The 15,650-nt window shown below is 42.7% G+C and overlaps 1 protein-coding gene across 1 annotated transcript in view; it reads left to right on the top strand.

Moving 5' to 3' along the window:
• Positions 1–15,650, top strand: part of WDFY1 (WD repeat and FYVE domain containing 1) — a 48,808-nt gene that overhangs the window by 9,978 nt on the left and 23,180 nt on the right. Inside the window, exons 2-3 of the mRNA XM_007166740.2 lie at positions 9,092–9,159; positions 13,577–13,650. Of these exons, the coding sequence (XP_007166802.2) occupies positions 9,092–9,159; positions 13,577–13,650 (142 nt within the window). The remainder of the gene's footprint in view (positions 1–9,091; positions 9,160–13,576; positions 13,651–15,650) is intronic.

Here is a 15,650-nt window from a genome sequence, read left to right as displayed (position 1 = left end):
GGGTCTTCGTTGCTGTGCACGGGCTTTCTCCAGCTGCGGCAAGCGGGGGCCCCTCTTCATCGCGGTGCGCGGGCCTCTCACTATCGCAGCCTCTCTTGTTGTGGCTCGCGGGCTCCAGACACACAGGCTCAGCAGTTGTGGCTCACGGGCCCAGTTGCTCTGTGGCATGTGGGATCCTCCCAGACCAGGGCTCGAACCCGTGTCCCCTGCAATGGCAGGCAGACTCTCAACCACTGCGCCACCAGGGAAGTCCCATAACTATTCTTTTTTTTTTTAATTATTAATTAATTTATTTATTTATGGCTATGTTGGGTCTTCGTTTCTGTGTGAGGGCTTTCTCTAGTTGCAGCAAGTGGGGGCCACTCTTCATCGCGGTGCGCGGGCCTCTCATTATCGTGGCCTCTCTTGTTGCGGAGCACAGGCTCCAGACGCGCAGGCTCAGCAATTGTGGCTCACGGGCCTAGTTGCTCCACGGCATGTGGGATCTTCCCAGACCAGGGCTCGAACCCGTGTCCCCTGCATTGGCAGGCAGACTCTCAACCACTGCGCCACCAGGGAAGCCCCCATAACTATTCTTAAAGATATACTGCTTGGAATAGATAACATTGTATTAGTTAGCTATTGCTATGTCGCAAACCAACCGAAAATTCAGTGGCTTAAAACAACAAGTGTTATCATTGATCATAGCCTATGGGTCACCTAGACAGTCCATCTGGTCACAGCCAGGCTCACTTATACACGTGTTGGCCCTGCTCTTCTTAGCCCGTCTCTTTCACGTGGCTTGCTAGCCGCAGCCCTGTGGAGGACGGCTTCACCTGGCACAGTGGGGCTCTCTTCTGTGCCATCTCTCATCCTCCAGCGGGCTAGGCCCTCTTGTTCATGTAACCATGGTAGGCTTCCAAGAGAGGGCCTCTTTACTCAGAGCTGGCACTGCATTGCTACAACCACGTTCTTCTGGCCAAAGCAAGTCACCAGGCAGCCCATTTTCAAGATCAGAGAAGTAGCTTCCACCTCTTGATGGGAAGAGCTACAGTGTCACGTTGTAAAGGGCATGGATGCAGGGAGGGGTAAAGAATTGGGCCCATTTTTGCAACTTGCTACCTCAAGCACTTACATATTGTATCGTATACTGCAGTTGATCTTGAGGTAGTGAGAGATTTTGTTAGAATCACTGTACATATTGAGCACAGAAGTCAGGATTTTTTTGAGCTAAGTGAGAATTTTGGAGTTAGACCTGGACTTTTCCACATTCTGCATTTATTTGGAGAAAAAAGGAATTTAATGCTTCATGTTTCCTTATTGTTTAGGAGTTACTGCTTTGGAGGATAAAATGTAGAGTGTTCTGAATGCCCTTTAAAAAATTGTTCTATATATTAATTAATTACCATATAAAGCTTCTTTGCTTTGAATTACTTACCTTAGTATTGTTTTGAAATGTGAATTTTCATCACCTTCTGGCAGAATAAGTAGACAGAGTTAGAAAATCTGATCCAGGGCTGCTGCTGGTTTCTTTGATGTTAGGACTTTCTCCCTCCTGACTTCTGCCTCCCTAAGTATAAAATGGAGGTCTTGGATGTCATCTTTGCCTTGAGGGTGTGGCATCACGTTCTCAACAGACCACAGCTTTTCTAGACTCCCAGTGCATACGCAGAAGGCAGGAGGCAGCGTCTGTGCCACTGGCGTTCTTCTCTGGGAACTTTGAGAAGTTAAGTGGGGACACGTTTGTGAAAGAGGCGCGGTTTATCGCCTTGTATCTTTCAGGCCATCGAGTCCTGTGCCTTTTGGTGTCTTCTCTTTCCTGCCTTTCCGCACGGGACTTCTTTGCCCCAGCTCTGCCCACTGTGCCCCTGCTCACTGCTCCCGGGGCGTAACTGATGCTCTCGAGGCCCCGTCCACCCAGCACCTCTAGCCCTTGTGTCCAGGCCCTCTTCACTCCTCTGCGCTGACCTCCATGGGTGCAGCAGATCCCCTGACAGACTCCATGGGGGCACAGGGCCTCTTAGACTCTGCTGCACTGAAAAAAGGAAAGTGGTCGAGCCCTATTTGAAACTGCCTCTGATTCTAGTGCCTGCAGCTGCTCCAGACCTTCAGTCTGACCCCCGTTTTTCTCCTCAGCCTCACTTGTTCTCAGTGGTAAGGATTTAACGGGCACGCTCCCAGGGAGGGGGCGGTTTTTACATTTAGAATTTGAGATAGGTACCCTTGAAAATCAGACAAGAGGGGCTTCCCTGGTGGCGCAGTGGTTAAGAATCTGCCTACCAATGCAGGGGACATGGGTTCGAGCCCTGGTCCAGGAGGATCCCACACAGCCCTGGTCTGGGAAGATCCCACATGCCGTGGAGCAACTAAGCCCGTGCGCCACAACTACTGAGCCTGCACTCTAGAGCCCGCGAGCCACAACTACTGATCCCACATGCCACAACTACTGAAGCCCGCACGCCTAGATCCAGCCAGTGCTCCGCAATGAGAAGCCACTGCAGCGAGAAGCCCATGCACCGCAATGAAGAGTAGCCCCCACTCACCGCATTTAGAGAAAGCCCGCACGCAGCAACGAAGACCCAACACAGCCAAAAATAATAAATAAATAAAATAAATTAAAAAAAAAAATCAGACAAGATAAGTCCTTATGTGCCTCGAGGCTTATGAGGAGGTGTTTAACTGTTGGTGGCCCTGCTGTTTTCCGCTTCTCAGCTGCTCCACATCTTTTCTCTGGGGACCACCCCCCCCCCGCCCCCCAGGAACCAGAGTCCTTGTCTGCCCCGCAGGCATGTTCCCTTCTCTCCGTCTTTCTGCCCTTCATCAGCCTCCTTGTCCTCCCTGCCCAGCCCGACTCAGCGCAGTTATGGAATTTAGTTCTATCATCTTATATTAAGCTTAAAAAAAAAAAAAACCTTAATATATTATAAACATTTTTTTCATGGTTTTATGGTCTTCATAACTAATTTTAATGACTATATAGGCAGTTGAATGAATGTGTCATTAATCCATTTCATTATTTAACATTTTCCCCTAACTTTACTCCTTTGAATAATGCTCATATGAACTTTTTAAAATATGTAGTTCTTTTTTTCATCTATTAAAAAATTTCTTCAGGGTCAATTGCCAAGCCTGGAATTCCTAAATCAGTTTATTGTGGTCGTTACCATCATCATCATTGTTATTAGTTACCATTATTATTAGGCAGGAAACGTGTTTCTCACTCTATGGAGCAAAATTCTTGCCAAAGAATTAGCTCTGATGTACAATGCCGACAGAAAATCATGAGAGCCCTAGAAATGGCATGTTATTACTGTTTTCAGTTGTTCCTTGGCTTAGCCCTGCCCCGCAATACATTTTAAACACATTTCAGTCTGAAATATTTAAAGTAAAGAAATACAATCCAACTTTGGCATTTCATTTATTTAGAAAATAAATGGGTGATGATCCACCGTGCTGAACAACGAGACAAATAAGATGATAGTTTGATGTGCATACAGTGGGGCTATAGTCTTACAGAGAGACTTCCTCTCGTGTCTCCATGGAAAACACTGCAGCCCTACATGAGTTCACGCTTCTCAAACGAGGAGGGCAGAGGAGACTGATGGTGCAGCCCTCCACAGCAGGAGCGTGGGGAAGATTGAAAAGCACTTGTAGTAGTGTAGGCTCTGAAAGAAATGACACATTTCCTTTCTAAGTACCTTTTGGAAAAATATCAGACTATTGTTTTTAAAACAACTTAAAAATAGATCTTGGCAAAGATGAACATGTTTCTAAGGTTCTGGTTTTAAGGAAAGACTTTTTTTCCAGATTGACGCAGTCGTGGAACATCAAACAAGATCCCTCTACTAGAAAAATGGGTAGAATAAGCAGCAAGCAAAACATAAAATGAGTTTAGGTGAGTGGGTGTAGGTTGTCAAAACAGTGAAGGAAAAGTTAAGGTGTTTTACTTCAGTCAGAGAGGGACTTAGACCTTCATCTAGGCAGAAAAATATTGTGGTTTTTGGAAAAATAAAGCCATCTGATCCTGACACTTTGGTGATTATATCGTTCATTAATATCATCCTAGAGTTTTTCATAGTTTGCTCCTGTAAAATGTTACTAAACTGTTTTATTGTGACTAGTAGATTTTGTTTCCAGTTTTCTGAATAGTAAATTTTTTTAGTCTGTGAAATTTATTGATTTTTTTTTAAATAAACAGCCCAACTTAAGCCTGTTTTTATAAACATTTTTTTAAACCAATGAGGCATATTCTGACTACAATACAAAACAAATTTCTATATTACTTAGTAGAAATTATACACCTTTGTTTAATATCATAGTTTCTTGAGAGTGCTGGAGTATTAGGAGTTAAATTTAATATCGTTTTGATTTTTATCTCAGAAGTGGGAGAGTTTAATGCATCCCCCAAGGAAGGGAAACAGTTGGGCTTGAAAAGAGAAGGAAGGGAATTCCAGATAGAAAGTGTGAGTACAGAGGTAGAGCCAACTATCAAGGTCAGCTGCCTGATTCGGAACCTGATTCCCAAAAAAGGATGGTCTTCTCTCAGCCTGGATGTGATAAATAATTTCCAAATGAAACACCCCAAGAGATCATTTAAGTCTTGCCAATTTCCTAGTGTGTCAGCTGGGTGCAGACCAAATGGTAGTAACTGATGTTTGTCCTCCAAAGGAAATAATACTGTGTTTCAAAGATGCTGGGGTCTAGGTAGGTCCCATTTTGACCTTGGACTAAGCTGCATGAAGTTAAAATTTGACTTTTCCAGGTTAGATGATTGGATGGAAGAGACAACCTTTAAGGTTTCCTGCTCACAGTGACTTCCGTGCTGTCTGAAATCACTCTTCTTTCAAGAGGACTCAGGGAAAAGCATGAGCCACTGAGGGCTCCATTGAGCTACCAATGCATTCATGACCCACAACTTTTGGGGTTGATTTGGGGGCTTTTAGACTACATCAGCATTCTGGTCTTTAGACCCTTAAAAAACCAGACAGATAGGTTTAATCCCTTTGAGTGAATGAAGGCGCTGTACGGTGCTCTCATCTTCAAGTGCCTTGGCCTTTGCTGACCTGTCTTTGCAAGTGGAGTAGGATCCTTGAACAGATTTAATGCTTAGAGGTGAGTTGGCCTTTAACTTCTTATAACTCCTGTTTCATCCCCTGTGCTGAACATAAGTAATGAAATGTATCCATAAACATTCTGTACTAAGTAACATAAAATGTAGTCAACAGAATGTAATATTGTGTTAGTAGTTCAGGTCTAAGGATCATCATTACAAGCTTCTATTGATTAATTTAGGTGAGGGAGGTCATGCTGAAATGGTACCCATCCTGCGGGTGCTGCCCAGATGGACTACTGCCTAGAGAGAAAAGTCCTTGGTGGAGTGGTGAGGGAGGAGGGATTAGGACATAACCTGAGCTCAGCGTATTTGTGGCATCTGAGGTTGACAGCTTGCTGGGATGTAGGGTCTGGGTCTGGGAATCATAAGGATGTCAGTTGAACCCCTGATTTGAGACAACAGCTGGTGGGCTCTGAACACAGGGGCAGTGGGATGCATGGTTCCTTGGGAGATGTAGCCAGTAGTCGACATGCCCGAGGTGGGCCAGAGGGATGAGCCCACCACATGACCTGAGAGGAGGCTGCACTGAGGCGTGAGTGGTGAGGGCTGGACGGCGGTGGGCATGCTGAGAACAGAGACAAGGGCTAGTGTCCCAGGTAGGCATTACTGCTTCCTTCTTAACAAAACAAGCAAAAACCTGCAATACCATTATCACACCTAAAGAAATAAGCAGTATATTTTTTTAAATAAATTTATTTATTTATTTATTTATGGCTGCATTGGGTCTTCGTTGTTGGGTCTTAGTTGCTGTGCGCGGGCTTTCTCTAGTTGCGGTGAGAGGGGGCTACTCTTTGTTGCAGTGCACGGGCTTCTCATCGCGGTGGCTCCTCTTGTTGCAGAGCTTGGGCTCTAGGCGCGCGGGCTTCAGTAGTTGTAGCACATGGGCTCAGTAGTTGTGGCTTGCGGGCTCTAGAACACAGGCTCAGTAGCTGTGGCGCACGGGCTTAGTTGCTCTGCGGCATGTGGGATCTTCCTGGACCAGGGCTCAAACCCATGTCCCCTGCGTTGGCAGGCAGATTCTCAGCCACTGTGCCACCAGGGAAGTCCCTAAACAGTTTTTTTTAATATCAATTATCTAGTCACTGTATGTATTTTCAATTGTTTCATAATAATATATGTATATTTAACAGTTTGATTGAATCAGGATTTAACCAAGTCTCCACGTTGAGAGTGTTTGACGTTCCTGTTAAGACCTCTTTAGTCACAGGCTGGTGCTCCATCTCTGTTTCTTCCCCCTTGCAAATTACATGTTGAAGAAACTGGGTCATTTGTCTATAGAGTTTCCTGCAGTCTTGATTTTTGCTGAATGCACCCCAGTGGTGATGTATACTGTGTTCCTCTGCATTTCCCATAGATTGGTAGTTGGATCTAGAGGTTTGACCAGATGTACTGTAAAATAAAGTTGGTATACTGCATTTACCAATTTTGTATAGGGCTTTTACTTAACATTATATCATGAACATTTTCCCATGCCATTAAGTTTCTTTTTTTAATTTATTTTTTTATTGATTTTTGGCTGCGTTGGGTCTTCGTTGCTGTGTGCGGGCCTTCTCTAGTTGTGGCGAGCAGGGGCTACTCTTTGTTGCGGTGCGCGGGCTTCTCATTGCGGTGGCTTCTCTTGTTGCGGAGCATGGGCTCTAGGCATGCAGTCTTCAGTACTTGTGGCGCATGGGCTCAGTAGTTGTGACGCACGGGCTTAGTTGCTCCGCAGCATGTGTGATCTTCCCGGACCAGGGCTCGAACCTGTGTCACCTGCATTAGTAGGCAGAGTCTTAACCAGTGCGCCACCAGGGAAGTCCCCATTAAGTATTTTTCATAACGTCATTTAAATGGTTTCAAACTAGAAAGATTTGTTCCATGAAAAAGTCTTAACCTCTGAGGTTTGTGGAAGAACAAAACTAAATAATCATGAACAGTAACCAAGAACCCACAAATAATAACAGTGGTTTAAAAATGTTACCTCAAAGAGTGTCAAATTTTGATTTAAGTTGTCGAACTACAAACAGTAAAAAGTATAGGTCTGTTCACAGATGCTTTAGTCTGATCTTTCTCTCTCTTTCCCTTTTAATTTTGGATGTGAACTTGAACTTTCTAAAACTTCCTATCACAATATAGGTACTCCTGAAGGAGTCTGCCTGATTGCCTTGCCTTGTGAACTTTGTCACGTAGGGCTTTGTTTAATGGTGCTTGAACGAAGAGAGGGTGTCCGAGAGTCTTCATGATGTCCCACGCAGACACAGTGTATGAGTACCTGTTTGATTGCAAATAGCAAAAATCACTCAGACTCGCTTAAGCCGCTGAGGGTGTTTATGGTGAGGATGCTGGGACATTTGCCTCACGGAACCCAAGTCTAGGGAAGTAGCGGCCTCAGGAGCAGCTGGCATGGGGAACTTTCCACCTGGCCTGTCTCCAGCTTGCTCCTGCCTCTCCTCTTCGGTCGGCTTCATTCTTTCCCTTTTATTAACGTACAAAATTCTCCAGTCCAAATTGCCAAATGTGTGACCAGAAACAGTCGTGTCAACTACTGGAGACATACTGATCTATGTCTGTCTCTCCTGGTTTCTGATTTCCCAGGGAAGGAACTGACGGATCCCATTTCTGGTCTGGCCAGTTGTGATCAGAGGGGGGATGTAGAGAAAAATTCTGAGTGATTCAACTTGGCCGAAGGTTCCATCGTGACCAGTTAGCAGTGGCTGGAAGATGGGTCGTGTTGTACAAATGGCTGTTCCTACACTAAGGCCTGTACGGCCAGTTCACATTTAAGATAGCATGATTCCCGCTGTGCTGCTAGGTCATCTTATTTATTTGGATGAATGGAAGTCAACATCTGGTCTTTATTTTCTTTTATTTAGCTCTAATCATTTACAGTAATCTGTAAGATCTTAAGTGCAGCTGGGCAGGTTCTGAAAAATGCATACACCTGCGTCACCTACTCCCCAGAGCCTTACCGTGGCCCTAGAAGTTTCCCTCATATCCCTTCACTGCATTCTGTCCTCACGCCCAGAAGCAACCACTATTCTGATTTTTATCCTCATAGACCTGTCTTACTTGTCTTGAACTTCAAGCAGAATGGAAACATAGTGTCAACATTTAGCCTTACTGTATTTTAGTTCAAGGTTGCAACCATTAATTCAGTGCTGGCTGTGGGCCAGAATCTGCGTTGCTGTTAGAAATACAAGAGTGTGACAGAGCTGACAATAAGGGACACTGAGACAGTTAGGAGTCATTGCGAAGGCAGAGCACGGCTGTGCCGGAAAAGGCAGTGAGTGTCCTACTCTGAAGAGGAAGAGGCCCAGAGCTTCCTGGAGGTTCCATGAGTGCTGGAGAAATATTCCATATTGTTCTTCTGAGGTGATAAGCCAAAATATTAAACCTTGGCTGTTTTGGTCGTGTGTCATTTTCCTGCCTGTGTCCAGGATTTCCTCATCTCTCTGTGTGCGTTCTGGTGAAAGGAGAGGCTCAGAGACGGGTGTGGAAGGATTTCCTCCCGGGGCCGAGACGACTGGGAATGATCTGTGAACGAGCAGTGGTGTGGGCTCTGCTTTGTACGCACGTCTCTCCCAGTTCTCCAGAAACATTTTCTTTCCATTTACGTCCACGACTCTCATTTGGCTGAGACAGCCAAGCGACCAAGTTTGCAGTTTGTTGCCAAGAAAAGTAGTTAATAGTTCTCAGCTTTCTTTGTATATCATTATATAATGAACATTTTCCATATTATTAAAGTTATTTAGAATCCTGACTCCTAGTTACTGCAAAACTTACCATGTATGGACATACTGTAGGTAACTATGTAATATGTGTGTGTGTATATACACATATATACTAGTATAAAGTATACCATAATACTCTGTGTGTGTATTTGTCTAATTTGTCCAGTTGATTAATGTTATAAGGTCAATGGGAAACAGTATTGAAAATAAAATAAAAAGTTTGCCTGGAGTGGAAAAGAAGGTAAAATTACTAAAAACTACTCGTTTTTTTCTTTTCTTTTCTCCACAGAACTATCCGAGTATGGCTGAAAAGAGACAGCGGTCAGTACTGGCCCAGCATTTACCACACAATGGCCTGTGAGTAGCTGTCTTTGAGGATTTAAATTTCAAAATTCCTGATTAAAAAAATGCCGATAGATTTCAAAATGAGCTTCTTAGTTGCCTAATACCTCTGATAGGCTGTGTTAAACCACGGGAAATCTCCCTTTCTCTTGCGAATGAAGCTGGGTCTACCGGCTTAACTGAAGCGGACTTGAACAGAACTGGAAAAAATAAAAGGAAGAGGAAAGCCTCCCACCTCCTCCATTTTCCTTTGTCTTCATTTTGCCAACTTCTATTAGTAGTAACTTTCTTCTTAGTAATAGCTGATATTGACACTAAAACAGAGCTCTGAACACTCCTCTGCCTTCTTAACTGGCCTTTTGCCCAACTTTTTCATAAACTCTGGGTACTGTTGAGAGATCTGGTACAAGGCACAATGCATTCTAAATGGAGATTTTTCTCAGTAGTCAAATATGTTCTGAAAATAAACCCTGATGATAAAGCTTTTGCATTGAGATTTTAGAACAGCCCTGAGATGTAGTGATATAAAATTACATTTAAATCCAGCCCTTCCTGCAGATCTAAGCAGCTTTGCATCCTTCTCTCCCACTTCTCCATCCTTTCTTGAAAAAAGTGCCTGGATACCACCCGGGTCCAAGCTGGGGTTGAGTCCTGCCACCCGCAGTGGCCACACGGAAGGCATCCGTAGCTGCTTATTTCCTGGTGGTTTTGGTCCTTAATGAGGGGTTTTCCTCAGTTAAGGTTTCAATAATCAGAGGATCCCCTAGGAAAAGACAAAAGGCTCTGGAGCAGGCTTGATGGTTTGCTAGTGACGACTGTTACGAAGTTCTCCAAAGAAGAGTGTTTGCTAGTTCCAGACGCTGTGGACACGGTTCATAGCTCCGTAAGAGTTATTCCGGGGGCTGTGGAGTTTCTTACAAACACAGAGCTGCCAGTTATTCAGCAAATTCCTTATATCAGCTTGAATTATCCTTCCAAGCACCTCCTTTCTTGGCTAGCACTTTCTCATCTGCATATTTATCGCAGGGTACGTGCAGGGTTTAGATCCTATAAGCAATTCCACAAATAATTAATAGTTTATCAGGATTTTCATTTGTTCTGCCTTCTACTGACAGCTTGGGCAGGCTGGTTATCTTCTCTATCTTGATAACCATTCAATGAAAATGAAGTGGACTCTTTGGAATACTGGTATAAAGCTAACTATTTTAAAAGGAACCATAAAACTTTACCATATGCAGTGTGTCAAGACTACCTGAAACCCTAATCATGATTTACTGTGCCAGGCAGTAGTACCTCCCATCCTGTGTCCGTGTGTGTCTGTGGATTTGTCACCTTGGTTACTCAGTGTGAAGTAGGAAGCGGCTGATGTCTTGTGAATGTGCTTATGGAGCCCGTTTGATAAATTTACTTTGGGATTTTGAGGGAGCAGGGCAGAGGTAGGTGGGATACCCTGGGCCTCTGAGCCTATCCTTTACACAACTGAAAAATAAGAGGCTTCTCTTAGACAGATAAGTCCTTACTTCCAGTGACCCAGTGGTAGATCTGATAGCCGGGAACAGCAACAGCCTGGGGACCTGCTACCTGTGCTGGGGGATGTTTTGCCATCTTTGTGGCCAGTCCTGCTAATGCTCTTGCTGTTATCCCTCCCTCCTCTCCATTACCCCGCACTTCATAATCTGGCCACAGCTCAGTCTCTTGAGACCTCAACCTTGGAGTTCATGCTCTTAAGAACAGAGAGAGACTGAGATAGATGTTTGTCCAGTGTTTAGTTCAGTGACTCCTTGACTTGTATTTCCCCCAGATATTTAGTTCACTTTGTAATTGATTTCTCTCCCAGGGCACCAGAACCTAGCAGTAGCAGTGCACACTCTTCCTTGGCTTTTGGGTCTTGGGCACATGGCTTTGCTTTCTCTGTTGCCATCCCTTGCTATCTTGGCCTAACTGTACCCTCCAGAAGTAGCGTCCAGCGCTGTGCCTGGAAAGATGAGTAAAAACACATCTCTGCTGTGGGTGATTGACACCTTCATGTTTGTATCTACACGTATGCAGCCTGTTGCTTCCAGATGCCTCTTTATCACCTCCATCTGGAACGGTGTCTACTGATGAAATTGCAAGAACACTGCCAGAAGAAAACAGAAAGAATGAATTTTGAGAAATAACTGCTTGTCTGTTTTATTTTAAAATTAAATTTGAAGTATGAGAAGAAAAGTGCCATGTTGGTTTTAAAAACTGTCTGCAGATTACCCAGTTGAGGACATTTTAGTGGCCATCCACCGATTTGTTTCCTGTGACCTGACAGAGGTGATCAGTAAGCAAACCTTAGAATGTTGCTGTACGTGGACCAATTATGATTCAGAACATTACCTCACATAACAAAAATAACTTTCAGAATCTGCTTTAGCTGAAGAAAAATGTAACTCTTAGTTTCTGTATCTACTATGTGCCTCATGCATTTTTGTTTTTTGGTACTATTTTATGAAATCATCACAACAGCTATATAAGGTAGATGATATTTTCACCATTTAGTAGACAAGGAAACTGAGGCCAGAGGTTGGAATTCCAGTTCATGCCCATCTGACTCCAAAACTGTGCTGCTCACTGCAATATGGGGTGGGTCCACAAACTTTTTCTGCAAAGGACCAGACATAAATATTAGGCTTTATGGGCCAAACAATCTCTGTGACAACTTCTCAACTCTGCCATCGTAATGTGAAAGCAGCCATAAGGAATACATAAATGAAAGAGCCTGACTATATTCCAGAAAACCCTTTGTTTACAAAACTAAAGTTTTAAGCATATGATTTTGGACTGCAATGGTGCCTTTTTAAAAGGTCACTGATTTGAAAGATGATTTGTGTTTTGCTTGTTTATAAAACTATGTGAACGTTCACATTAAAAAAAAAAATTATAGTTTATCTCAGTAGAAGCTTCCCTTCTAGGAAAAAAAGCCAGGACATTTTTAGATACAAAGCAAACTAGCCAGGCTTTTTTAAAAAATATGTGAGAATTCTCTAGTCTTATAAAATTACTCAGCACATTGTAATTTTTACACAAAAGATTTTAACATGTTTATGTACAGTTAGTTATAGCATTGGGCATAAAAAGAATTGAAAAGAAGCTTAAAACTAAAGCATTAAGATTTAGTACCAACTGAAAAGCAAGCAAAAATAATGACAGTGAATCTTTAAAATCATCAAAAAGATTTGATTTCTCAAAGATAATTTTATGCGTGGTTATTAAAAAGCACTTTGTATGAAGACATATATCTTTGTGGTTATAATTCTTAAACATGATCGTTCTTTGTAGTTTCAAACGTCAATATGGTGGATAAGGGTGTACAAACTTGTAGTCAGTTCTAATTGTTTTGTGTGTAGACAGTTTTGGTCTCTGCATTTCAACGAGATAGTTTTTTGAATGCAACTGAAGTAGTCTGATCATACAGCTAACTATGTTTCTGCCTTTGAGTACAATTCAGTATTGTAGTTTATTTTCTTCCTTTGGTGGAGAATATCAGCCATTGTAGTTAGAGAACTTTAAGCTGTTTTCAAATGGTAACTTCATTTATAAGATTTTTCTCTTTTTACTTTTTTTAAGAAGTTTTATTTCAAAATAAACTCGTTTGTTTGTTTATTTCCTAGCATACATTTCTTTCCACAGTCAATTAAAATTCTTAAGGCTGAAGTGAACCCAAACATTTCTTTTTCCAAATGTTCCATTTTCTAAATCACTTTAATTCTGATTTTTAGCAGAGGAGACGATTTAGAGTTTCTCCTTTGTGAAACTCATTCTCTGGCCCATGCTTTCTGGAAGAAGACTATGTATAAGCTGGAAGAGGGGTGCATACATGGGAAGAGTCGGGGCTGTCCTAGTCACATGACATGCTATGGACAAAGAAACATGTCTGCCCCTCACAACTCGTTACCACAAACTGGAGTTGTATGAGTCATCGCAAAATGGAACATTTTTGTCATCATTGGGAAAAAAAAACAAGTAATCCCAAAGTGGCTTTCCGAGCTTGCTCACATGCCACGGAAAGGGAATTGTGGTGCTGGGAACCCTTCTTTCCACAGATGCCAGGTGCTGTTTTACCTGTGATGGGGAAGCGGGAGGGGCAGGATGACCTGTGGAATTTGGGTAACAGATCACCTGCTCTAAGCACTGGACCCCAGACCTTTCCAGAAACAGGTAGGAGTTTCAATCAGATGAAACTTCATGGAGCTCGCTTCACCCAAAGTTATAAAAGTAACTTGGAAGATTGTTAATGTTAAAATTTTACACTAAAACAACAGAATTTTAGTAATTTTTTTTTTATAAAGTGTTTTTGCCCTCTTTCTTTTAACCTAAGTTTTATAGCTCTTTTTAATAATGTACCTTGAACAATGACTTAACATGCTTAGCTTTGCGCGTAACGTGGTCTTTGTCTTTCTGGCAGCTCCTTGCTCTGCTATGGCTTACCATCATGATAGCAGACGGATATTTGTGGGCCAGGATAACGGAGCCGTGATGGTAGGTAGCTTCCAGAATGTATTCATTATATTGACCTCCCGTGTTCACTCCTGTTGGACAGTGTAAATAAAGCTAACAATGAATGCCTGCTTGTTTGGCATTAGAAAATGTTTCATTCAGTACAGATGTTAGGCCTAAAAATGGATTAATTTTAGTTAGTGCTTAATTATAAACTACAGATCTTCCTCAACTTATGATGGGGTTATGTCCTGATAAACCCATCATAAGTTGAAAATATCGTAAGTTGAAAATACATTTGTGACTTCCCTTGTGGAGCCGTGGTTAGGAATCCTCCTGCCAATTCAGGGGACACGGGTTCGATCCCTGGTCCGGGAAGATCCCACATGCCGCAGAGGAGCTAAGCCCGTGTGCCACAACTACTGAGCCTGTGCTCTAGAACCCGCAAGCCACAACTACTGAGCCCGCGAGCCACAACTACTGAAGCCCACGCGCCTAGAGCCCGTGCTTCGCAACAAGAGAACCCACAGTAATGAGAAGCCCGTGCACCGCAACAAAGAGTAGCCCCCGCTCGCCAGAACTAGAGAAAGCCCGCGTGCAGCAATGAAGACCTAATGCAGCCAAAACTTTAAAAAAAAAAAAATTAATTAATTAATTTAAAAAAGAAAATATATTTAATACACTTAATCTACTGAATATCATAGCTTAGCCTAGCCTACCTTAAACGTGCTCAGGACACTTACATTAGCCTACAGTTGGGCAAAATCACCTAACACAAAGCCTATTTCATAATAAAGCATTGAATATCTCATGCAATTATTGAATACCGTACTGAAAGTGAAAAACAGAATGATTGTGTGAGTCCAGAATGATGGTAAGTGTGTTGGTTGTTAACCTTCACAGTCGCATGGCTGAGCGGGGCTGCGGTTGCCCCTGCCCAGCGTCATGAGAGAGGATCGTACGGTATATCAGTCACCTGGGAAAAGATCAACATTAATCGAAGCGTGGTTCCTACTGAAGGCGTATTGCTTTAGCACCATCGTAAAATTGAAAAATCATAAGTTGAACCATCGTAAGTCAGGGACCATCTGTAGTTCCACGGAGCTCTGAATGCTGTCATGATTGATGGTTTGGTGCTCAGTCTAGCCCACAAAGCACAGCTTTCGTGCAGGGAATGTGAATCCTGTAGCTGCCCTGATCCCTGAACCCATGAAGGAGGAGGCTGGGGCAAGGACAGTGTGGGAGAGAGCGCGTGTGTGTGTGCGCGTGTGTGTGTGTGTGTGTGTAAGATGAGGAGGAAGGAAAACGAGACTAGGGACTAGTCATTCAGCCAACAGCTCATATAACCCTTTGAGGCTATACGTCTCGGACCGGATATTTAAATTTTCAGCTTATTATAAATTGGTATTTTTGTGGGTCTAACTGTGTGTGTGTGTGCATATATTTAACTGAGATGTAATTCATATACCATAAAATTCACCAGTTTAAAGTGTGCAATTCATTGGTCTTATAGTATAGTTACAAGATCATGCAACCATTAATACTCTAATTCTACAACATTTTTATCAGCTCCTCCACCCCCCCAAAAAAAGAAATCCCGCACCCATTAGCAGTCACACTACAATCCCCTTTCCTTCAGCTCCTGGCAGTCACTAATCTACTTTCTGAATTCAGAGATTTGCTTATTCTAAACATTTTATGTAAACAGAATCATATAAGATGTATATCCTTTTATGTCTGGCTTCTTTCACTTAGCATAGTATTTTCAAGGTTCATCTATGTTGTAGCTTGAATTAATACTTAATTCCTTTTTGTGGTGGAATAATATTCCGTTACATAGATATACCACACTTTGTTTATCCATTCATTAGTTGATGGATAGTTGGGTTGTTTCTACTTTTTGGCTATTATGAATAATATTGCTGTGAATAGTCGCATAACAGTTTGTGTGTGAACCTAAGTTTTCAATTTTACTGGGTATATACACCTAGGAATGGAATTGCTGGGTCATATGGTAACTCTGTACTTAACTTTTTACAGAA

Source organism: Balaenoptera acutorostrata, chromosome 8 (assembly GCF_949987535.1).
Source record: "Balaenoptera acutorostrata chromosome 8, mBalAcu1.1, whole genome shotgun sequence".
NCBI classification, from domain to species: domain Eukaryota; kingdom Metazoa; phylum Chordata; class Mammalia; order Artiodactyla; family Balaenopteridae; genus Balaenoptera; species Balaenoptera acutorostrata.
The sequence above is the reverse complement of the archived record's forward strand: the minus strand, read 5'-3'. Positions and strand labels throughout refer to the sequence as shown.